The 24,571-nt window shown below is 30.5% G+C and overlaps 4 protein-coding genes and 1 non-coding gene across 6 annotated transcripts; 1 reads left to right on the top strand and 4 right to left on the bottom strand.

Annotated features, from left to right (window-relative positions):
• The first annotated feature begins 3,022 nt into the window (after positions 1–3,022).
• Positions 3,023–7,327, top strand: LOC111283646 (uncharacterized). Its single transcript, XM_022872215.2, has 7 exons — positions 3,023–4,079; positions 4,957–5,073; positions 5,907–6,085; positions 6,196–6,289; positions 6,422–6,499; positions 6,627–6,728; positions 6,943–7,327. The coding sequence occupies exons 1-7, from the start codon at positions 3,588–3,590 to the stop codon at positions 7,075–7,077; spliced, it is 1,197 nt and encodes a 398-aa protein (XP_022727950.1). The 5' UTR covers positions 3,023–3,587; the 3' UTR covers positions 7,078–7,327.
• A 1,329-nt stretch (positions 7,328–8,656) lies between these two features.
• LOC111283632 (fimbrin-5-like) lies at positions 8,657–14,554 on the bottom strand. Of its 2 annotated transcripts, XM_022872198.2 has the most exons (15): positions 14,317–14,554; positions 13,911–14,024; positions 13,442–13,612; positions 13,008–13,234; positions 12,744–12,915; positions 12,601–12,639; positions 12,381–12,449; positions 12,145–12,261; positions 11,589–11,800; positions 10,980–11,135; positions 10,693–10,892; positions 10,172–10,329; positions 9,985–10,081; positions 9,507–9,598; positions 8,657–9,132 (listed from the first exon to the last, which is right to left on the bottom strand). In XM_022872198.2, exons 2-15 carry the CDS (start codon positions 13,995–13,997, stop codon positions 8,848–8,850), a joined length of 2,082 nt encoding a protein of 693 aa, XP_022727933.2. In that variant the 5' UTR covers positions 13,998–14,024; positions 14,317–14,554; the 3' UTR covers positions 8,657–8,847. The 2 variants fall into 2 exon arrangements, with proteins under 2 accessions (XP_022727933.2, XP_089614910.1); XM_089758784.1 differs by lacking the exons at positions 9,985–10,081; positions 10,172–10,329 and having other exon boundaries at positions 14,317–14,458.
• A 1,971-nt stretch (positions 14,555–16,525) lies between these two features.
• Positions 16,526–16,599, bottom strand: TRNAI-AAU (transfer RNA isoleucine (anticodon AAU)). The gene has a single exon. It is a non-coding gene; the product is annotated as a tRNA-Ile (tRNA).
• A 312-nt stretch (positions 16,600–16,911) lies between these two features.
• On the bottom strand, positions 16,912–18,804 carry LOC111283652 (fasciclin-like arabinogalactan protein 7). The gene is made up of 2 exons (XM_022872226.2): positions 18,678–18,804; positions 16,912–17,940 (listed from the first exon to the last, which is right to left on the bottom strand). The coding sequence occupies exon 2, from the start codon at positions 17,882–17,884 to the stop codon at positions 17,093–17,095; it is 792 nt and encodes a 263-aa protein (XP_022727961.1). The 5' UTR covers positions 17,885–17,940; positions 18,678–18,804; the 3' UTR covers positions 16,912–17,092.
• Positions 18,805–21,121: 2,317 nt separating this feature from the next.
• Positions 21,122–23,900, bottom strand: LOC111283653 (rho GDP-dissociation inhibitor 1-like). Its single transcript, XM_022872227.2, has 5 exons — positions 23,505–23,900; positions 23,332–23,398; positions 22,563–22,781; positions 22,343–22,467; positions 21,122–21,472 (listed from the first exon to the last, which is right to left on the bottom strand). The coding sequence occupies exons 1-5, from the start codon at positions 23,778–23,780 to the stop codon at positions 21,392–21,394; spliced, it is 768 nt and encodes a 255-aa protein (XP_022727962.1). The 5' UTR covers positions 23,781–23,900; the 3' UTR covers positions 21,122–21,391.
• Between the last annotated feature and the right edge of the window lie 671 nt (positions 23,901–24,571).

Genomic DNA, 24,571 nt, shown 5'->3' with positions numbered 1-24,571 from the left:
TTATTTATGAAAATTTAAATCGTAATTCATTTAATTTAAGCAATTAATTTTTTAAAAAAATGATATTTAATAAGTTTTAAATTCAAATTTCAGTATTAACAAGTTGTAATTTTTTTTATTATCATTAAACTATGGTTTTTTAAAAAATTATTATTTATGAAAATATTTTTGTGTTTTAAATATTATTTTTACCAAACTCAAGAAGAAATAATACGTTAATTATTTTTGTTGTTGATTTTTAAATATCTTAGTATCATTAGACATTGGTTAACATTTTTCTTATTAATTCAACCGTAGATGAAGGGGACATTTGCTTTAAATTTAAGAAAAGAAATATATAATTAATACATTATTGACCTAATACATTTTGGTGAAAATTTTTATAAAATATTTAGAAAAAATATGCCGGCATTTGTTTTGGTAGAGCGTATGGGAAATGGATCAGACGATTCATATATTTTTATCGTGAAAAATTTTAAAATTTACATATTTATATTGTATTTTTTATAAAATTATATATTATAATTTATATCGACACGTAATCATAAAATATATATTTTTTATTTTATTAAATTTATATATAATAATTAAAATTTTAAATTATATTATTTTAATATATTTTATTATATTTTAAATTATTAAATTTAACAAGAGAGAGCGGATTAACTCCGCTTGCATTGCACCCGAGGATCAATTTGTTGACTTTCAATATCTCTTATGATTGTCTCAACATGTTTTTTCTAATCTTTCTTCAATATTCTTCATTTAGTATAAGGGAAATATTATATCTACACATGCACAAATATAGAATGAAAGATTAAAAGAATTATAATAAAATCCATAGTAATTAAATAAAATTTATAAAATTCACACAATAACACCATAATTAAATTAATAAACTTTTTATGTTTGATTAAAATTACTAATTAATAATAAAACATACTTAAAATTTTTTGATATAATGATATTTAATTACTTAATCACAAGGATTACTTCACTTGATTAAAAAAAAAAAAAAAACTTTGTTATTATCAACCATGATTTGAAATCTTTATAAAAAATATTTTAAAATTATCATTGTTAATGTACGGATACGATATGGGGGTGGATTTTAAACCCCAAATTTGACCGGCCCAATTTTCTTCGTGTTTGACGTTGCCATGACGCTAACCAAAGTGGCAAAGTCCCAATAACCACAAAATCCAACAACACACAAATTTTCCAATTGTCCAATTGTGATTAGACTGCAAAGCCTGCAATTTGAAAATTTGAAAATTGATTGAATTGAATAAAATTTATTTTTTTTAAATAAAAAAATTTTTAAATTTAAATTTTATCGATAATTATTTATTAAGATTATTTTAAATATATAATTTAAAATAATTTATTTTAAAATTTTAAATATAATGTAATTTATTTTAATTTAAAATTTTAAATAATTTATTTATTTTTAAATTTAAAAATATTATCAATCGATTATTTTAATATAAAAAATTTAAATTCGAATTTAATAAGTAATTTTTTATTAACAATTTTTACATTGAGTGCATGTAAGATCCTTCCATTTCGTGGGCTGAGGCAAAGGGGCTCGCAGATTTGCCAGCTCGGCTCGACTTCGAGCAGTGGGTCACAGTGTACAATTATTCACGTCCTTAGGTTACATCAAATCGATCTTAAATGGTACGGTAATCTGACAAAAAATAATATAATTTATATTTAATGATATAAATTTGATAATAATTTTTATATATTATAAATATTTATATAAAATAAAAACGATAAAAATACATTAATTATAATATCTAAAACATCTTCACATTTTTTTATGGCAACATTGCCAATTGAAACAAAAATTTTTACGCAAAAACAAATAGAAGGTTTATTTTATTTAATTATTATAATTTATAATCTATATCTATATATTTATAATCATAATATATATATCTACATTTATAGTTTATCTATATTTATATAATCTATAGTATAAAAGAATTAATGTAAAGTTTTTTTTATTGAAAATCAATGAGATTTATCGGATTTATATTTAATTTTAATCTTATTGAATAACTTTTACTAAACAATATTACTTGTTTTGGAATTTTGATTATATTTCTAAATTGTAGTCATATTAAGAAAATAAAAATTTTTTTCCAATATAATTTTAAAATAATAATAATTAAAAACCATTTATTTATATTTATTATTACTACTCTATATTCAAATCCATTAATTTGTCAATTTTATAATCAAATTTTAGAAAACAAAAGAGTAACAAATATGTTAATGTACGAATGTGAATAAATTTGATTTTTGAGATAAAATGTGTATAAAACTTTTGATTGACAAAAAAAAATATTTATTTTATTTTTAAAGTACAAATTAAAATAATTTTTATTGATTATATTTTTAATTATGTAACAATTTTAATTTTATTGAATTACTTCCATTAAAAGATGATTTACTTGACTAAGAATACTTTATTATTATATTTTAAAATTAAAATTATATTATTTATATAATTATCATAATTTAAAATAAATAAAAATAGCAGATATAGATTAATGATAATTAGATTTATCTATGGTATGGATAAAAATTTTAATTCTATTTAATCAATTTCATTATATATAAATTTTAGCCATATCAAGTTGAAAAAATTAAAATTAATTTCAAATGTAATTAAAAGAGTATTTAATTATATAAATTAAAAAAATATTTACCTATTTTTATTATCACTACTATATATTCAACATTCAATAAAAATGTAAATCTTATAATCAAAATTCTAAAAATAAAAAAAAATCTAACATATAAAATGTGCAATGCAATGACTCATGAACTAGTGAATAAGAAAATATATAGAAGCACCAATTTTTCAATGAACAAAATTATTAATATAAAAATAAAATATTTGCTTTTTTTTTTTCTTGTGTAGATTATTATTATTATTATTATTATTATTATTATTATTATTATTATTATTATTATCAGATGAGTTAAGTATTTGTTGGTGATGAGGATTGAGGAAGAGAGATGAAGATGAAGTCCATCGCAGACCTCCTAATTTTCTACATATTTTCAAGCTTTGATTTTTATCCACCAATAAATTTGCCTACTGTTCTTCTATCTGAGTCGTCCATTTCCTTTGAAGAAATTAAGAAAAACAATAATTCAATTTCCTTTTTTTGGAAAATTTTTGTTTTGCTTTTATCTCTGTAATTGCAGAACAAAAAAATCTGTTATCTGGGCTTTGTTTTGCTTTTCTTTTTCTTTTTTGCTTATTCTTGCTTTTGAAAACAATTCCATTTTCACTTTTTTTTTATTATTATAACATAAAAAGGCATTTCCATAGCCATATCCAAATGTGAGAGTTTTTTCTGTGTTGTTTGTAACTCTTCCTCAAATCAAATTCTTTAAGCAAAAACCATTTGCAAGACTCAGGCTTTCTTCAAATTTCCAGGCTTTCAAGCTTCAAAAAATTGACCTTTTCATGGTTCCAAGCTTGTAGCTTTCTCACATTGTTTGACAAAGCCCTGATAACCCATTTCTTCTTTTCTCTTGATCTATCAACCAACGAAAAAAGCAAAATGTTTGGTACCCAAAGCAAAAGGGACATTGCCTTGGAATTGCAAGCACAATTTTCAATTTTAAGGCCGAGCATCCATTCAAGAAGAGCAAATATAACAGTGAAATTCCAAGACCTTTATGGGTTCACAGTAGAAGGCAATGTGGATGATGTTAATGTACTGAATGAGGTAAGAGAAAAGGTAAGACAACAAGGGCGTGTTTGGTGGGCACTTGAAGCTAGCAAAGGAGCGAATTGGTATTTGCAGCCACAGGTTTCTTCAATATCTGAAGGAATTGTGTTGAAATCTTCACTCAAATGGTCAGTTTTGGCTAATGCTATTACATTGAAGAAGCTTATTAGGAAAGGTGTTCCCCCTGTGCTTAGGCCTAAGATTTGGTTTTCGCTTTCGGGTGCCGCCAAGAAGAAATCTACGGTGCCCGAAAGCTATTATAATGATTTGACAAAGGCGGTAGAGGGTAAGGTCACACCTGCTACACGGCAGATTGATCATGTAAGTTCATGCATTAAGGGTGTTTTGCATTTGCTTCATTGAATTTTCTTTTTATTTTTTGTGGTTCTTTTCTTCTTTTTCCCCTTCTTTTCTATTTTTATTTGGATCTTGTTTACATTTATGGCTTTTGGATGTGATATTTATCTGGTCTTGTTCTAGAGGTGTGGTTAATTTGGAAATGCATATCTGATCTATTGACAAAAAGGCTGCTTTTGTAATTTAATCTCAATAGGTTGGAACTGAAAACATATAATGTTGACAATGCAGAATTAGAAGTTATATCAATGTGAGTAAATGCTCTATTGAATTTGAACATCTTATTGGAAGTATCTTAGCAATTTCAGTTTTCTATGTTTTTCAGCAATAATTGCATTTATTTAAACTAATAATAAGTTTATGAACGAAGATATATACTTATGCCTGGACAAGATCAAAGATTTACTCAATGCACTTGATAATCTCTTCAGTGTGAAGCTGTGCCTGTCAGTGCTCTGGGGACCCAAATTTTCAATACAACCTGACAGAAGGGAAAATTATATCATGCTCTTTTCTTTAGGCTAGAGCATGTGAACTTTCCTTTTTAGATGAGTGCAACCAAGGTTGTGCACTGGCAACTGAGCCTATTGAATCAAAAACAGAAGAATTGACAAGTGTATCTTTGAAAAGTGCTTTGTGAAATTCCAATAAGAGTGTTTGACACAAGATTGTTGATTGGATATAAACTAGAATTGTGATGTTTGAGCATGGAGTTTAGTAGATGAATAATTAAAATTTTCGTTACTGTGCTGTGAATTCTAGTCCATATTTCAGTTATGTTGTTGCATTTCTCTTAGATTAGGCAAAATTTGGTTTGAGCCTTTATCATATATACTTGCAGGACCTTCCACGAACCTTCCCTGGTCACCCATGGTTGGACACTCCAGAGGGCCATGCTGCTCTCCGGCGTGTGCTTGTGGTGTATTCTTTTCGTGATTCTGATGTAGGCTACTGTCAGGTTAGTTCTTCAACACTTGTTATCTTACAGCCTTTAAGCTACAGATACACGTAACGCTGTTTATTTGTTGCGGAAAAGACACCCTTTTCTAGTTTTCTATTTTCCCCTTGAAGGATTACTTTCTCTTTTGGTGGTTGAATCATGCATGTCTCATACCCATTGGCTTGTATTTTTTTGGTCCATGATGACAGTTAACAAGGCAGTACTCTTATTTTATGGTTTCAACAATGTATAGGATGCAGTTTTATTCTGCAATTCTACCATATGATTTTGGCAACAAAGCAAGACTGGTTTCATGGTGCAAGTTTAGTGTATCCAAAGTTTTTATTTATATTTAAGCTTGATAAGTAAATCCTGCTTCTGCATTTTATGTCTATTTGCCATAACCCAGTGAAGAGGAAAATAGAACTTTTCCATTTCTGTAGTTCTGTCCAAGCATCCATGTCCTTGAGCTTCAACCCTAAGTAAACGTCATTATTCCATAGGTTTCTTTGTTTACTTTTGTCTACTAATTATTTGTACCAAATTTGACGTGGGATATTATATTACCCGTAACATGAGAAATATCACTTGTGCTGAATTTTTTGATATACACATTTTAATGCATGCTGTGATTGGTTTCTTCTTTTTTCCTTTTTCCCTTTCATTTTTACCATATCAATTTAATAGAAAGAACTAATGGAGTTGCATTCATTGAAACCAATTTGTCCTTACTATTGTGACTTTAACTGTCAGTTCATCTTGCTTTGATTTTTTTGAGTAATCACGTTTTTTTTTTAATTCTTCAACTAATTGTATTTTTATATTAGAGACAAAATTTGTTCTTGGTGTAGGGCTTAAACTATGTTGCAGCGTTATTGTTGCTAGTTATGAAAACAGAGGAAGATGCATTTTGGATGCTTGCCGTTCTCCTTGAAAATGTTTTAGTTAATGACTGCTACACAAATAACTTATCCGGATGCCACGTTGAGCAAAGGGTATTTAAAGATTTGCTTGCTAAGAAGTGTCCAAGGTATTCTGTTGAGGATTAAACCGTTCTATTTATTTGGATAAATTAAACTGTTTTAGCTACATGCTTAAGGTCGGGTTTATTTTATTAAAATTGGAGAAACTAAAATGCAGGATTGCTGCTCATTTGGAAGCATTGGAGTTTGATGTCTCCCTTGTTGCTACTGAGTGGTTCCTGTGCCTCTTTTCTAAAAGCTTGCCTTCAGAGGTTTGAACAATATTTCATTACAACCTCCCTCCTTCTGGAATCTCTCATTTGCTCTTTGCAGATGGTGACAATTTTATTCGAGGTTGCTTTCTGACTATCTTATGTTTTCTCTTTGTTGGGCTATTTGTCCAGACAACTCTGCGGGTGTGGGATGTCCTTTTCTATGAGGGGGCTAAGGTCCTTTTTCATATAGCTTTGGCTATGTTTAAGGTGCAAATGTCATTGCCATGTGCTCTTCACTTTTCTAGTCAAGTTGGAAAATTTCTTTAATGCATATGCTAAAAACCGTTAAAACAATACCATGGGAACTAATTTAAGTTTTGATTTGCTTCTGCAGATGAAGGAAGAGGAGTTGCTTCTAACGCATCAGGTTGGTGACGCTATTAATATATTACAGAGAACGACTCATCACCTTTTCGATCCTGATGAGTTATTGACGGTAAGACAAGTCATCATTTATCCCTTCATTTTTCTTCTCTTCTGTTACTTTTCATGCCTCTTTCCTCATTTTCCACGGAGTGGTGAATTAAAGAGTAGCAGACCTATTCTTGCTTTCTTGCTCTTGTTTTTTTAAGATTATGGACTCGGTGTATCACTTTGAATCATTCTTCTGCCACGAACCATGAAATGCAACCTTCCCTATATCTCTACAGGTTGCTTTTGATAAGATCGGTTTTATGACGACAAACACTATATCAAAGCAAAGGAAAAAGCAAGAACCGGCTGTAATGAAAGAGCTTGATCTGAGATCGAGAAGACAAAACACTCTCAGAACAGATGAAAAGTAACAGTTGTCATGAGAAGACCAAGTTGTACATCAAACATTCTGCAATGGACCTGTTGCTCTTATGTAGAAGAATATCAAATTAATGCCTTATATTCTCTCTGCCAAGAATCAGGTAAAGAGAGTTTTTTTTTTTTTTTCCTTTTTCATTTCCAGGATACTGTAGACTTGTAGGTGATAAATGTAAATTTTGAATCCATACAGTCTACAAAGCTGAAGTTACTTTGCAAATCAATCAGGGTACTTTTGAATCATTGATTTTATTTGCCAATGGCTGCTTCCTCAAACATGTTTCCAGGGTTACTTTAAAACAGTTTTATCCATTGCCAACTATTCCTAGAAGGAAGGAAAAAATAAATGCTTTGATCTGTCTCCCATCTTTTTTTCCATGCATTGCTCAACAATTCTCCAAATAGAATGTCAATATTTCCCATCACATGCCAACACTTTGTCTAAACTTCTTTTCACCATTTTCACCTACTTTGATTAAACACTTACACTCTGCATTATATTTTTTTAAAGAAAGCCGTAGCATGATAGAAAAAAACATTGTAAGTGGAATTTAAATTTCAGGTTTATTGGATTTTATTCTTTAAAAATGTGAATCAATTAAATTAAAATTTGATTTTCAAAGAATTCCTAATTGATCATTCTTCAAGTATCCACAAAATTAGAAATTTATTGAAAAACATTGCCAATTTGAAGATTCTAAGCTTAAGCTAGAAAGAAAGTTTTGCAACATGGCATGGCCCTAAGATGTTTTATTAATTGATAATTTTATACCTAATTAGTATTTGCTGTCCTATACTGTCTTATATGATTTTTTAATATTAGTTGAAAATTGTATTAATATGTAAAGTTATTACTACTTCTAATGTTAATGCAAAATTAGAATTACGAAGATAAATGGATTTAATGTAAAGTTTAATTCATTTTTATCTATCAAATAAATCCTTCAAGAGTCTTTCAATGAAATGAAATTTTTTTAAAAATATTAATTGGATAAAAACTTCTAATATTTATTTAAAAAATTATTATTGGTGAAAATAAAGTAATTCAATGTAAACTTTAATTATTTCATATTTATCAAACAAATTCATTTAATGAAATTCTTTGAATAAAATTAAAATTTTTAATTATAAGTTTAATAAATTTTATTATTTAATAATATTTAAACTGATAGTTTAGAAATTATATATCTAATAACAGATATAAATTATAAATATAAATATAGATAAATAATAGATCCTAGATTACAAGTTTTGAATAAAGCATCAAAGTTCATTACTCCTCTTGTCCAACAAATTAGGCAAATTAAAACATAACATGATGATACGATATTAATACGATATAAATACAAAATACGAAAGTAATATAATTTAAAATTTTAATAATAATTATATTTGAGTTTAACAAAAAATATATATTTTATATTTTCGTGTTGATTCGATTTGTGACATGCAATTTTTGTTTAAAACACAACACGTACACGAATTTTAATATTTTACATGATACGAATACACGAATCATCAAATCTATTATCCAATTTAAATGACTAATACAAAATGCTACGAACCAACAACTGAAGACCAAAATGCCTCTTCTCATCTTGCATTATTCAGCATAATCAATGCAATCCAAAGAATATTTCTAATGTCAGGTAAAAATTTACAGTCCAAAATTTCTTTTTCTCCTGTGGTCTACTAGAAAAAGCCATATACAGGAACACGGCTTCTAGTTCCAGTCCTCTGAAACAAAAGAATTGCAAAGCTGTCTATTCACTACCATCCTTTTCATCAATCATTGGAGTTTGTTGGTCACTTTCAATTTTTGTGGAACTTTCCTCATTTTTGACATGGGGGGATAGAGCCGTTTCGGAGGCTGAATCATCAATATCCAAACTCGAGACCTCACCTGCGAGATCAGTCTCATTCTCGCCCTCCTTCGGTGACACAGAGGATTCATCAGGAACCTCACCACCTTCAGACTCTGCTACCTGCTGCTGTAGGCTCCAGTACATGATGCTGGCAGTCAAAGTAAGCATCATTTTCTGGTTTACCTGTTGTAACAGACATTAAAATTAGAAGTAATATTAAACAAAGTAAGCCCACCTAACACAAAGTACAAACTGATGTCTAGTTTATCCAGTTCAGGCATAAAAAAGTCAGGCTCGGCTCAGTATATGATTGACTCGTATTCAAAATCAACCCAAAGAGGGACAAAGTATGTCTAACCGGTTGTCTGCATCTCTTTTATAAAACATGACATTTCTAACATCATGAAATATCAGATAAGCTGAATTTATTTTTGTCATAACTTTGTGTAAAGAAACATCATGCTGATCTAACCGTAATTAAAAAACAGACAAGAAATGGCAAATCAGAAATGATTTAGAGAAGGGCTTAGGATATTGAATTTCAGAACAATAATTACCTCTATGACATCCTCGGGTAACAAGAAAATGGAGCATCCGAGCTTCCGTGCAACACTGATTATATAGGTTGCATTCAATTTCTTATCTTCCTCTGCAATGTCAATAACAATAAAATGATATGTCTCTTCCATCGCATTTATATGCATAGGATCATCTATTTATTCATAAAAGTCTCCAGTATAAAGTTCCTTAGCTTCCCCAATAAAATCGCTGCCATGAATTAAAATTATCAGTTGAGCATTAAAGATTAAAGGTTCAAAGAACGATTTATGTATGTTAGTGATTTTTTTTTTTGAGGAATCTAAGGAATTTCACATAAAAAACCTGAGTCTCATCTTATTCATAAGTTCTTTATATGAACCCAAAGGCAAGCCTTGGCAGGTACTTCATTTTATTGCTGAAGTGCTACATAACATTATGGTGAACCAAGTTTCAAAGGAAAAGGACACATTTTACAATAATGAAACAGTACCATACCAGTTTCTCCCTTGGTAACAAGACTCCAGTTAACCACCCTTGGTTCCACCACACTAAGAAGCTCAAGGAAGAATATACCATCTGAAAGGTTTTTATCCTAAAAGCAAGAGTCCAATAAAAATCAGAGTCAGTTTATGTGTTATGACCAAACTTTTAAGATACGATTATTATTTTGTTGCTTATGTACCTTGAAGCTCTCCATTTGAGAGGTTCTACCTGCCTTCTTTACTTTATTGTTAGCCCAGTTCAGAATATCAGCATCCATAATTTCTTTTCCTTGGGAGTGAAATCTCAAGTTTTTAAGGAGTTGGAGCATAGAAAACCTCATGAGTTGCCACAAAAATGCTGGAAGTGAGGAAGAAAAACAAGAAAATGAGAAGAGTGAAGTTGTTTTACAGAAAATAGGGGAGAAATATAGAGCAAGGAGCCAGTTCAAGGCTTTTATTTATGTGCCACTCAGAAGCTAGCCATTGTAAGATCATATTACAACCCTAAAGCTAAAAAATTTCTTGGAATTTGCAACCATTTAAAAGCCATAGAAATGAATAATGATAGCAGTGTTCTATATCAAAAAATCAAAATAACAGCCCCTATTCACACCAGAGAGCATAGAAAAGTTAAAAGCTTTTATCTTGAGCTGGCTATCCATTAACAATAAGAAAAGGATAGCAGAAATTCTACGGGAAAACGTAAGATGGAAGATCTTACCTAGTATAAGTTTCTTGTTTCCTTGCACAATATCATTGCCAGCTACATTCACAAGTGAGAAGTTTAAATCTTTCCCAATCTTTATAACCTGATTGCAGTTCTCAACCTTTTTGAATGGCATCTTTATAGGAGGTTTATTTGCATGTTTCCAGTTAACCGATCCAGGTGAAATTTTGTCCAAAACCTCTAGCAGAACCCATCTGCATGCATAAAAGGGTGGACACTTTTAAAAACTGCTTGATACTGCTGGGAAAGCCAAAATTATAAAAGAGAAAAGAGTAAATTACCCGTTCCTAACATCTTCAAAAAGATTGTTGACATACGTAGCAACTTCAAGACTGTTAATCCAAAGTCGAAAACATCTCTCTTCACGAGAAGTTTGTGCATCATCAGTCATCATCTCGGCAAAGGACATCTTGTTGCTGTCAGTAGACAAACCATTCCTGCAAAGAGAAATCATATGCTAGTTAAACTAATTAGGACAATCATACATAGATGTCCCCACGGGAACACCCCAATGGTTAGAAGTTGAGAATCCAACTGAGAGGTCTCAGGATTGGATCCTGAGATATGAAGCCTGGGGTTTATGAGATGGGAGAAGGCTACCTCTTTTTCTGTAACACAAGATCATGTAACCAAGAAATGAGAAAACAAAATGGTAAGTAAATAATTGAGTCAGCTTTTCTCGCATGCATATAACAAATAAACCAGACAGTACACATTGCTAGGTCACCAAGTGTCAGCAGAAAAATATGGTTAAGTTTTACGAAAGGAACTGATCAGTTCATTGACAAGTTGTGAAAATCAATGAAAATGAACAGGGACAAGTAATATGAATGATCATGAAAACTTAATTCAGACATAAAGCACAAAATATGAAAAACATTATTTCTCACCTGTGCTGGAATATTTGTGCAACAAATGCAAGATTGAGATTCGGTGAACCCTCGACAATGTCCTTAGGAGTGAGATATCTTTTGCAATCCAATTTCTCTGCCTGCTGAAGAACCATGTTTGCCCTTTCTGTTGGATCTTTTGTATCCAAAGTTGAGGGGGTACTGTGTTCAGGAGCAAGTGCGTTAAGCAGGTATGCATATGCCTCTCCATCCTTCAAATAAATAGGCTCATCATACATCAGTCACACTAGAAAACTGAAAATAATATATACAAATGGAAATATATACTTTACACATCAACAAGTACTTGTATCAGATTATAACTATGAATCAAATCCTTATCCATATGAGGAGGCATTGTTTGTGAATATGATGATATATTTAAGTTTAAGACACTGAAAGACTAATAAATGTTTTCCTGCAGTTGTTTCACCATTTCAAGGAGCTTAAGGCCCAAAACTAGAGATTAGTGCAGCACCGAAAACGGTGAGAAGAATAATCTTTTATAGATAAAGTTGACATGCCACAGAATTAATAAATTAATGAGTTTTCTCACCTTCAAATCTGAAGAGAAGTTTGTAACCTGCTTTTCATATCCAGCTTTCTTCAGGTGAAAATTCATCCATTTCAGCAAAACCTTTTCAGGTGCTAAACCCAAGAGCTCCTCCACATCCTACAAAATTCATACAAACGCATAATAAAATTTATTTATGACCTGCAAAATGGAACTTATCCTGTATATGCTACTACCAAAACAATGAAAGAAGGCAAAACCAGTTAACGTTCTCTGACCTGGCTATCATCCACCAATTCCACGAGTTGAGGAGTTTTCTTCAAATTGAGATCTGCTAGTAGTTGAATCTGATGTCACAGCCATGCAAACATCATTAGCAATATAATTAAAATGTATCCCTTGAAACATCTACGGATGAAGAAAACTGATAATATCAGTATGGTTTCATAAATTACAAACACGATATAAATGATTTCAAAGTAAGTTTGAGTTGAATACCTTAATAATTTGAGAAATCAATCCGAGTACCAGATGGGACTACAACATTTAAAAAAAAAAAAAGCACAAAAAAAAAAAAGGTTAAAACCTTGTGCAAGCCTATAATAACTCCTAAGTTGGTATTAGGAAGGAGCATTACTTACTCTTCCTTCAACAAGGTCTTGTGTGCCAATATTAACCACAGTGCAACCAATAGCTTTTGCAGAATTAAGGCAAAGAGTATGGTTCTCATTCCTCTCCCAGGGATTGAGAACCTTTTTTGTGTTTATAGCTCGCTCATCTATGGTCCCAGGAACAGCTACATTGATAAGCTTGCTGCATAAAAGTAACTGAAAGCATTAATAAACATCAAACCATTAATCAACACAAAGGTGTAAAGCATTGTCAAGTGGATCCAGTGAACCAACCAAAGAAGAACTCCATTTTTAGCAAGATCAAACAAAGCATTTGTGGCTGGATCAATTGGAAGAAAATCTTTCAAGAATTTATCTTCTGCCAGGTAGCCATTAATATGAGCGACATAGGAAGCCTTCTCGGATTCATTAATAGCATGGTGAAAAGTGGTTGTGGTTGCCTTGAGAAATGAAGACTTTCCTGATTTTGCAGTTGCGCGACCTTGCAAATTTAAAAAAGCCTGCCAATGAACCGAACACCAAAGATTGCCACTAAGCAAGAAATACGGAGAACATATGCAGAAAATGTGAAAAATATATACACCAGGTATCCTAACACAAATGCATCAGGAAATATTGATTCACGACGTTTGAGTTATTGGATTTTCTTCATCATTATCAAGGCTATAAGGGAAAAGTAGTGCAGCCCTTATTTTGAAAAGACTCACCCGAAGGAAGGCCTCAAAATCAATTTCTTCACCCATGTCACTATTTGACTCTTCTAAGATAGTCTTAATCTCATCCTCATTGATAATTTCATTGAAAGTCTTCAACTTTGCAAAAACCGGTGGCAGATCACCCGAGGTAACATGACCATGTTGAGTCCTCACAGAGAGAAACTAAAAGCAACATAAAAAGAAACCCATGTCCCATGTCAAACAGAGATTGCCAATCCACTCTATAATCTAATAAAATAAGGTAACACATAGTTTTTTTTTTTTTTTTTTTTTTTTGCTATTTGTATATTTGCATACAAAAGGCAAATGATATTTTGGAGAATTAGAAATAAAAGTTTTGATCTTTTAGAACAAAATGCATTAAGTAAAGAATTGATGTTACATTTTACACCCCAAGAGAAGAAAACAAAAGCAAAACTAAAGCCAAAAGCAACGCAAAGAATGAGAAAATTAAGGTTACCCTGGATTTGAGGGTACGGAGCTCGACTTGAGTGAACTGGCTTTGAAGCCAAGGATCAGAAACGTGCACACCTTGATAACTAGACATTGTTTGCCTTGTTTTTTCCACCAAATTCTACCCCATAATCACACACGAAAACAAAGATTGTTATATGTTCACATTACACACTACTTAAGCCAATGAAAATTTAACAAAAGCAGATCCAAGGAAGGCAGAAATGAAGAAACCCGATAGAGAAACCATCATGTAGGTTCGAAATTAACGTGCATGAATACATAAAATGCAATAGGAAAAGTAACGATCAAACCAAAGTATAAACCCAAAAGAAAGACAATTATATTGATCAAAAACAGAGACTAAAAAAAGGACCCATGTAAGAAAACGAATGATAATGATGAAAACGAACCTTAAGAGAAACAGAGAGAAAAGAGACAGAGCAACTAAGATTGAAGGGTGGTTTCCTCGTTCATTTTCTTTGTTCTCTTTGCTCGTCGTAGGTTAACTGGCAGTTGGGAGAGAGAGAGAGAGGATGTGTTTGGGTTGGGTGATGTTGGAATTAAGTGAAGGAAATGAGGATGAGAGAAAAGCGTGTTGCCCCCCAGACAGCCCGCGAACACTGCCGATTACAAATGTGAATCAGAGACAGAAAAAAGGCCAAATAAAATTTTCTTTAAAAAAAAAAAAGTTTATTAAATACAAAAATAGACAACATTGGCAACCATCGTTGCCTTTTGTATCTTTTCAGCATCGGTCATCTTCATTTAATTATTATTTTTATTAAATTTTCTTTATTTTTTATCTTATTTTTTCATTTCATATTCTACTTTTGAGACCAACACGTCAATTTTAAAATTCACAAACTGATTTTATTTTAGGTATAATATAACATTTGATCTGTAAAATTTTAAATTAATATCTAAATTAAAAAAATTTCTAATAAAATATCTAATTTTTTATATATTAAATTATCTCGATCTTTTAATTTCGTAAAATTAATATTGATGTGATATTTAAATATTAACGTAAATAATACGTAAATATTATTTGATAATCATGTGATTATCATATATCATTTTAAAAATAAAAAATAAAAAATAATATTTTAAAAGTTTTTTTTTTAATTTTTTAAAAAATAACATGCAATAATGATATATAAAATTACATGATAGTTTTATGTTATTTACATAAGTATTATTTTAACAGTATTAAAAAGTTTAGGTGACTTAATACATGAAAATTAAGTTTAGATATTTGATTAAAAATTTTATTATTTAGATATCATATTAAAAAAAAATAATTTAAGAGTTAAACTGGGTATTAGCCCTTTATTTATTTGAGTTTTATTCATGAGGATTTTTAGAGCACTGTTTATTCTTTAAAGTTATTATTTATAATAAATTTTTTATTACATGTTAAAAATTAATAAATAAATTTTTATTTTTTATATATTAAAAAATATTTCTTAACATTTAAGGAAAGTGATTCCTTACAGCAAAAGAATATTTGCCGGCCAAAATGACCAAATCCTAAACTATGTTACAAAAACGTCATTATCCAACACAAACTAAGACTTGCTGTCAGTTAATAAGTCATGACCAAAACAACATGAAAAAGAACAAAAAAAAAAGAAAAAAAAGGCATTGGTCGGTGCCCCTGGTGACCGGATTAGCCGACCTTTCGAGCATTTGCGTTGGCTGCCCAACCTTGTTGACACAATTTAGAAGGCCGAAACCATTCTTTCTTGTCGGTACATTAAATTTTAAAAATACTCATTAATTAAAATTTTAAATTCAAATTTCAACTTAAAAAAATAAGGATAAGGAAAATAACCTGGATTCTGAAAATGAAAATAAAAAATTATTAGTCATAAATTTTTAAATTATATAATTAAATTTCTTTTGTAATTATTTTTTAAATTAATTTCAATTTTTTCAAATTAATATGGATAAATTTAAATATATAATTTTTTTTATCTCAAAATATTTGTCGTGTATTGATTTTTATGAAGTTTAAGAAAAAAATTTGGTGTTAATATATTTAATATTAAAATTAAATTTTTTATAAAATTCAAGTTTCATAATTTTTAATGTTAAAAAATGAAAAATAATAAAAATAATTTTCAAATATATAAAAAAGAGTTTTAGATGTTAAAAAAATAAAATATAATTTTAAGACATTAGAAAAAAAATGAGAGAGATGGAATAATGAATAAAGGGTTAAACAACTCACTCTGGGTAGTTACATAATGTATTTAATATTAAAATTAATTTTTTTTTTTATAAAATTCAAGTTTCATAATTTTTAATGTTAAAAAATAAAAAAATAATAAAAATAATTTTAAAATTTATAAAAAAAAGGGTTTTAAATGTTAAAAAAATAAAATATAATTAAAAAATAATTTTGATGTTAATATTTTAATATTAAAATTAATTTTTTTTTATAAAATTCAAGTTTCATAATTTTTAATTTTAAAAAATAAAAATAATAAAAATAATTTAAAAAAATATATAAAAAAGTTTTAGATGTTAAAAAAAATATATAATTTTAAGACATTAGGAAAATAATAGGAGAGATGGAATAATGAATAAAGGATTAAACAACTCAAAATATAGAAATGGCCCATGCAGGTCTCGAACCTGCGACCTTCGCGTTATTAGCACGACGCTCTAACCAACTGAGCTAATAGGCCAGTTGTTTCGTTATTAGAAATATTAATATTTATTTAAAATAAATAATTTATCATTTTTCTCAAGTTCTTCCTTTTCAATTTGTTGGTCGACAGTTGGCCATGAAAGTATTTTTTGCAGCATAATTGTTTTGGGTCCTTGTAATGAGTTTATCGGCATGATTTTCAAGGAGCAGCGGGAAAACACACTGGTTCTCACCAAGTTTCTCACCATGAAAGAATATTTACAATCATTCAATGCTAGTCTAGTTGTTCATATTAACAGCATGCCAATTACAATTCTATGATACCCTGAACAAGAAAAACAATGATATGGAATCGGAGATTCAAGCAAAATATCATTTAAATTGAAATAGTAATTGTAACACATGAACTCACATTCTTAACACTTAAACCTCAATAACATATAAATGAAAAAATGGTTTTAAAAATCAAAGTGAATTGAGAAACCCAGATGTGCCACCCCTTGTTCACATAAAATAGACTCAATGAAGTCCTATCTCAAAAGGACAGAACCACCTAAGACTGCCAAAACCAGCTGACACCAAATGCTCAAGTTCAAAATCCTATGAGATGATGAATTTGAAGGTGAAGACTTTGGTGAAGAACCAGTTTCTTTGGATTCTGCTGATGGAGTATCTGCAGCTGGGCTGATATCAGGAGCTGGGGCTGGAGCAGGAGTTGGAGGTATGTCAGTACCAAAGATGGCCTCAGGAAGAAGGACCTTATCGACTTGGTATATTGCAACAGGGTCAGTTGAATGTACAGCGCTGCTGATTTTTGTCCTGGTCCATCCTGAATTGAGGAGCACGGTGCCAGAATCATCAGTGAAATTCATAGTGTATAGGCCACCAGCAAGAGTACTAACAGGGCCTTTGGCACTGAGGCCATTGAAGTCTGCAAGGGCATAGTATTTGGGCAGGGCATGGAAAAGGATGAGTGATTTCAGCTGGTCATCACTGAGATTGGATAAAGAAGGCTTCTTAAGAGCCTTGAAGGCATTGTCTTTTGGTACGAAAATTGTAATGCCTTGTTCAGTGTTGTTGGCTTGGTTTTGGAAGGTGTCCATGACTTTTGTGGATTCAAGGTAGTCAAGGAAAGTCTGAAATGGACCTGCCACAGAGAGTAAATAAGTGAGGTTTACGTATGCCGGTGCGGGTGCCGGTGCTGGTGTCGTAGTTGGGCTCATTGCAACAGGAGCCGGAGGACTAGCAGCTTGAACATATGCCAATGAGGAGCACAAGAGCAATACAGAACAACTAATCATAAAAATCCTGGAAAACTCCATTTTTTCCAGAAATTTGGTTTTGCTTCAGTAGTGACTAGTGACCACTCTCCAAATTCCTACAAGAATCAAATCCTTGATAGTTACATTGCAGCTAAACAGGGAAAAAACCCAATAAATCTACATTATGAACAAAAAATTAACAAAAATTTCCCTAAGATCAAAACCACATCTCACAATCTAGATCAGAATCTCAGGGTTCTATCTTCTGTATTAAACAAGTAATGAATTGTAAATAGAACCAAAATCACCAACTTTCTCCAAGAATGGAATGTAATGAAAAACCAGATCTGGACTAGCTCATCCAACAAAGCAAATAATCAGAACACTTGTTAACCATAGTATGAGAAAAAGCTTAAAACAGGATCTAAGACAATGCAATTACAGATGACATCCAAATGTGGAGATAAGAAGCATAAACTGAATTCATAAATATGATCCATTTTCTTGTTCTTGAACTCATTCAGACACAGCACAACTTACAAAATCCCCAAGTAATCAAATTTCTGACCAAAAACTCAGATCAAAATCTAATTTTCACCTTGCATTTACACCTTGACTTTACAGATGGCTGGAACTCAACTTTACTTCTAGCAGGGTACCTCCACACTAGAAGTTACCAAAAGAAAAGAACCCACAGCTAGACAATGTACATCAACAAAAAGCAAAAAAGATCCAGATTTAACTTAAACATTCATTTAACTTGAAAGAAAATGGATCACTAGAACTTTCAAAGAGTGGAACTTTTAACACAAAAGCAAATTTCAATGAGAGCAGACATATGAAGGATACAAACCTGATTAGGAGGAATTCCGAAACAAAGTTAGTGCTTTGGGTACCAATGCAGCAGATTGGAATAAGCTGAGAGAGACTATATAAAGATGTGATTTTTTTGATATTAACAAAAAAAAACCAACGTGAGTGTGGGGTGGTACCAGCTGTTGGTGTTTAAAGGGGGGTGTAAACTGTAAAGTGCAAGGAAACAGTAGGTGCAAGAAATTAAAAAAAAAAAAAACTAACAATGATTAAAAAAATTGAAAAAATTACATCACGTATGGGGTGTTATTTGCTTTAGTGTGGATTGAATGAGATGGGGATGGGGGATGGTACTTCCTTGGAGAAAAAATGATGCATTCCTTATTTGGCAAATCTTTGAAGGAAAGAGGACCATGTAAGGTAGGCTTTCTTAATCACTTTTCAACTAATTAATTTCTAATCGTTTGGGACACCAACCCTTATGCTCCTCACATCCTTTTCATCATTGGTCTTGCCAATATGTATAACTAGAACTGACTAAACCAAAATAACTTAGAGTAAGAGGTAAATAAATCTTTTTTCAGAAGACCAACCAGGACTTGTAGAACGACCTTAATAGAAATACTTCATAGAAATAACAATGGTGGAATTGGGATCCCACTTTTCCTACTTTTGTTAAGTGGGTGAAAGAGACAAAAACAAGAAAGAAAAACTTTGGTATTTTCTAACCAAACAAACATTATATTGGAGTGGAAAATAAGAAATGAAAACAAAATCAAAACCCACCAATACATCTTGCTTTAAATTAAAAAGAAAACTGAATAAATCTTGATTTTGTTATATAAAAAAAAGGCAAAGTAATAAAAGATGTGAGAAAAAGAGTTAGTAGGTGGGGACTGGGGGAGATTAGAGCCAACCAGCATTGGCTATCGGGTCGTGGCTGCCATGAGAAAAAGCTTATTGCCAACTGTAGGGAGTTGTAGTATTCTATTGTTACTCTCCTCCATGCCCACCTCCAATATTCCTCCTAGTTTCCTCCCTCCATCTTTGTTTAGTTATAGCACTCATATGTTTCCTTTCTAAGAGAGAAAAAAAAAAGTTGATTCATAATTCCATTAATATTAGCATATGTGTTGATTATTTTTATTATCATTATTATTAGTTTCGTTTAAGGTCTTTGAAAGAGTATTATCTCTCTATATATAAAGGTTAATGTGTGATTTAAACTACGAATTATATCATTTTCATAATTTAATACCTAATTTTATCATTATATAAAGGTTAATGTGTTGATTATTTTTATTATCATTATTATTGTGATGTAAGCTAATGTGACAAAAAAATTAATAATATCATGACACGTGATACGTATTTATTATTTAATATTTGTTATATTAGCAGTTTAATTAATAATAATAGTTTACAATAAAAAATATTTGATGAAAATAAAATTTGAGTATCTGATCGTAAATTTTTTATAAATACAAATTATTAAAATAGTATAATTCAAGAGTCAAATTATATATTTTGATAGTAATATTTTGATACTTTTTGATGAAAAGAAAAACATATTTTCATATATTCATATTAATAATATATTAGTATCAATTTTAACTATAAAAAAAATCAAATATAAATATTGAAATAGTTTAATTATATGAATTCCAATTGCTTGTAAAGACAATATCTTTGGCTAAAGGACATGCGCTTAAAAAAACTCTTTGCTCGAAGCAATTAAAAATTAAGTTCTTATTTAGATATAAATTAACATTTAAAAATTTATTTGGATGTAAATTAAAAGTCAATGACTTATTTAAATGCAATAAAAATATAAAAATTTATTTAAATAAGATGATGAAGCAATTAAAAAAAAATTTTAATTTGTTTTTTGAAATTTTTAATATACTCTTAAACTTTTTATCGTACTATACTATTTATCTAATTAAAGAAAATATTACATACTTAAACTCTTTTTACTCTACAACATTTAAATATAAATTCTAATAACATGTCAACTGATCCAAAAAATTGTCGACAACTAAACATTTTTAGTTGGAAATATGGGATTTTGTCCTTTTTTACAAAGGGGGAATTAGGTGCAATTGGCAATATCAAATTCTCTGTCTTAATATTTTAACTAATTTCTGCACATAACCTTGTTTTCAATAATTAAATCCTTGGATTATCAAACTAGTCAATTTGATTATTGACATCCACTTCCTTTATTCGATCATAAATCTCATGCAAAAGAATTTTTTGCACACGACTTGATATAAATTACTATAATATTTTAAATTCGAACTCGGATCATAATTTGAAAGATAAAAAGATTAATATAATATTTCAAAAAACATTGGGGGAAAAATTGGCTAAATAATAATGCATAGGACCTTCTTTAATTAATTGGTGGATAGTATAAGGTGTTGCAATTGTTAAAATTCAAACCCAAATATATTAAATGTTACTTTTTAAAAAATATTATATGAACCAAATTAATTAGGTGTCGACATTTTTTATATATGCACGTAAAAGAATAGAACAAGAACAATATCTAGAGTTGCAGACATCATTATCAAAATGTCTCTAAGAAATATGCTGAAGTTCTCTTAAATTAATAAAGCTTTGCCAAGAGAAATCTTTCTCTGATTACTTGCCTTCGTTGTGGGAAGTGGTCTGACAGAAATGAAGTGGTTAAGATAATAGGCGTAAGAACATGGAGTGAATGAAGGGTGCTAGAGCTCGTCAGGTTCTTCTCTATTCAAGAGCAGCCCACTCTTTTCGGATGTCAAATGTATAGTTGATCTCCAAGTGGCACTTGTTATCATCATCAAGGAACTGAAAACAATGAGAAACAGTAAGTCAACTTGCTGTTTTGATTTAGAACCAGAAAGCATATTAAAGAAAATGTACAATTCAGATGTTAAAGATGCAACACCAATACTACCGGGACTTATTCTAAAAAAGCTAGGTAGCACAATTGGATATCTATATCAAGTAATTGATATTGTTCAGCATGAGCCATATAACTTTCTAAAGGTAACCAAACAATGATGACTAAATTAAATGAACGAATTCATGGACCAAATATACCATAATATAAATCAGTGTTAGTCGGACCTTGGGGTGATTGTCATCGGATATGGTTGTGTATCCGACTTTTTCATATATTTGAATTGTCGGACCTCCATATCCTTGTCAGAAACATGTGAAACAAGAATACTTCATGGAAAATGCGGAGCCCGAGCAACATAACATAAATTAAGCAAGTTAGAGATGATGGATATCATCATCCACATGAAAGTATGTAGGATAATATATGCACTATTTATTACGAAAAGAAACGAATAGCTCTTGTGCTCTTTTCTCTAAGACCTCATTCATGCCCAAGAACTCACATCATAAAGTTCGTGCCTTTGTTTCTTCTTTTTTCCCTTCTCCCATTGGCAGTTTATTAAATAAAACCAAGAGGTGAAAATTGACACCAATTGATGAATTCGGCTTCTGTGTTTTTTTATCGGTTGGGAAGGAATCGCTAGAAACTGATAATTTTCTGCTGAACCTAAATATACGAGGCATCATTAACCTCTAACTTCAGTGCCACCATGCTCGGGAAGTATGTCAATGATATCATAAAATGAGGTAAACAATTAGTGTGTAAGCGTAAGTAAAGCACACAGGTAAGAGAAATAATTTGGTTGAACAAACCTTTGATTTTGCAGTATATGATCCTCTAGCCATAAAACCCGAAGGGGCTGTCTCTTCTGGCATTTCATGTGTATAAGGCTCTAGCTGAGGACTAAAGGTTCCAATCATTTCTTTTGTGCTGAAAACTGAAAAAAAAAATCGTTTTAAAGCAAACTTTCTAGTGTTTTTACCTGCAATTTTTTTTTTTTTTTGCAAGAATTGTTACATATAAAATGCTTACCCTTGACACCTGTTTTCCAAACAGTGTTGGTATACCTGAGACCAGATACAATGTTGTTGCCAACTTGGAATGAGAACTTCAAGCGATAGAGACTACCTTCTTTGAGTGTAAACCATAATCCCTGGGGCTTTCCATCTTCAGGAATTGAAAGAACTATGTCAGCCCTATCAGGAGAGACGATTGCCACGCTAAGGAACTTTACTTCTGGTTCAAGTGTTTCTGCAATAAAAGGGAGCAAATCATATTTTAAATCACATAATTCTCAACAATGTGAGTTTAATATACATGAGTTCTGGGTGAAGTCCTGCAGAAAACCAACAAAGTATCAACCAATATATTACAAGCACCAGGATGGCAATGTCCGCTGAAATTGGGAAAATGCGTAAAATCTAGTGATTGACAAAGTTCTTGTTATCTTGTACAAGAAATAATGCATAGAAATTCCCTCTATTAATATTATTTTGCAATGAATTGACAAATCATTAAGCTATCATGATTTATTTTACAGACCAAAATGTTTCTTCTTGAAAAAGCAATCCTCTGGCAGGTAATTTTCAACTTAGAGAAGTAACAATATCATACCATGCACAGTGACCTGAGTTTTGATGGTTGGTTTTCGCTAAGACGAATTCCATAATCTGTGGAACAACCCAGATCTATTTCTGCTTGTTGTATCCATATATATAGGATTTATGTCTAAGGGAGTGATTCTATAGATTTTTATTCATTCTGCAAATTGATTTAGTTGGTGAAAGAATATGATCAGTACCTCCAATGTTGTTAATATCCACACTTCCAAGAAGCTGCTGTTTCCATTTCCTTAAGCTCTCATCATCCTACACTCACGCATTGATCACCAGCATATAATAATAAAAAAAAAAAAAAAGAAAGAAACTTCAATACATGTAACCAATATTAATGTTGGAAAACAAAGTAATTAACCTTATCTTTTTCAAGCTGTTCTTTGAGAGTGTACTGTGGACCCAATTGAATAATGTTGCGATGCTCATCATCGTTATCATCATCCTCGGTTGCATAGAAAGAGGATTCACTCATCTGTCTGCTGCCCATCCCGTCTCCTCCTTCATCATCAATCTCTTGAGGAAGGGTTGCATTCTTTTCAGGAGTACTCCCACTCTTGTCTTCAGCTGCTGACTCCTTGTTGTCATCAAAACCCATGTTACTGGAACTTGGAAGAGCTCCAATGGCCAAAGACATCAACTCATCAACACTGTAGTACAAAGAAATGTTGACAAGGAGCTGCTAGCTAGGAACCGATGTGTTTTTAAGGAAATTAAAACCAAAAGACAGAAAGAGTCACAAAGAAAAGGGAAACTGGGATTGGTCCTTGTCTGCTAGCTGTTTTGGTGGTGGGCTAACTGCTTTGTTGAAAAACTCAAATGCACGAGGGAGAGAAAACCTAAAAGAGGGAAGGGTAGCTTTTGGATATGGTCTTGGTTGTTGCTTGTTTGTTGAAACCTGACAGGGTAAGAAATGGTCATGTGGTGATCCGAAATTTATGACTACTCCACGTAACAAATACAAAGGGCGAGCGAACGTGAAGTGCGCTAATTACAAAAACAAAAAGGAGATTATATTCAGAGAAATTATTTGATGCAGTGATATTAAAATGTTTTAATTTTATAGGCGATATTAAAATAATAATACATGTTTATTTTTTTAAATTAATTATTTTAAACATATAAAAAATATGTATTATCATTTTAATTTTATTTATAAAATTAAAAAAATTTTATTTATAAAATTAAAAAATTTTATTATTAATATATTTGATAATTTTTTATATATTTATTGTACAGTAAATTTAGAAGATTAATCCTTTAATTTTGGTCAACTTTTTATTTTGATAGTCCAGATATGAAATGTAATATTTAATCATTAACATTTGATTTTTTTTTTAAAATTTTGATCACTCTTAAGTTATATATAATTTAATCAATAATGTTTTCATTATTTTATCGATATTCTATAATGAAATATTTGTCTAA

Source organism: Durio zibethinus, chromosome 3, assembly GCF_047325235.1.
Source record: "Durio zibethinus cultivar Kanyao isolate XHJ-2024 chromosome 3, ASM4732523v1, whole genome shotgun sequence".
Classification (NCBI taxonomy): Eukaryota; Viridiplantae; Streptophyta; class Magnoliopsida; order Malvales; family Malvaceae; genus Durio; species Durio zibethinus.
This window is presented reverse-complemented; position numbering and strand designations above follow the sequence as displayed.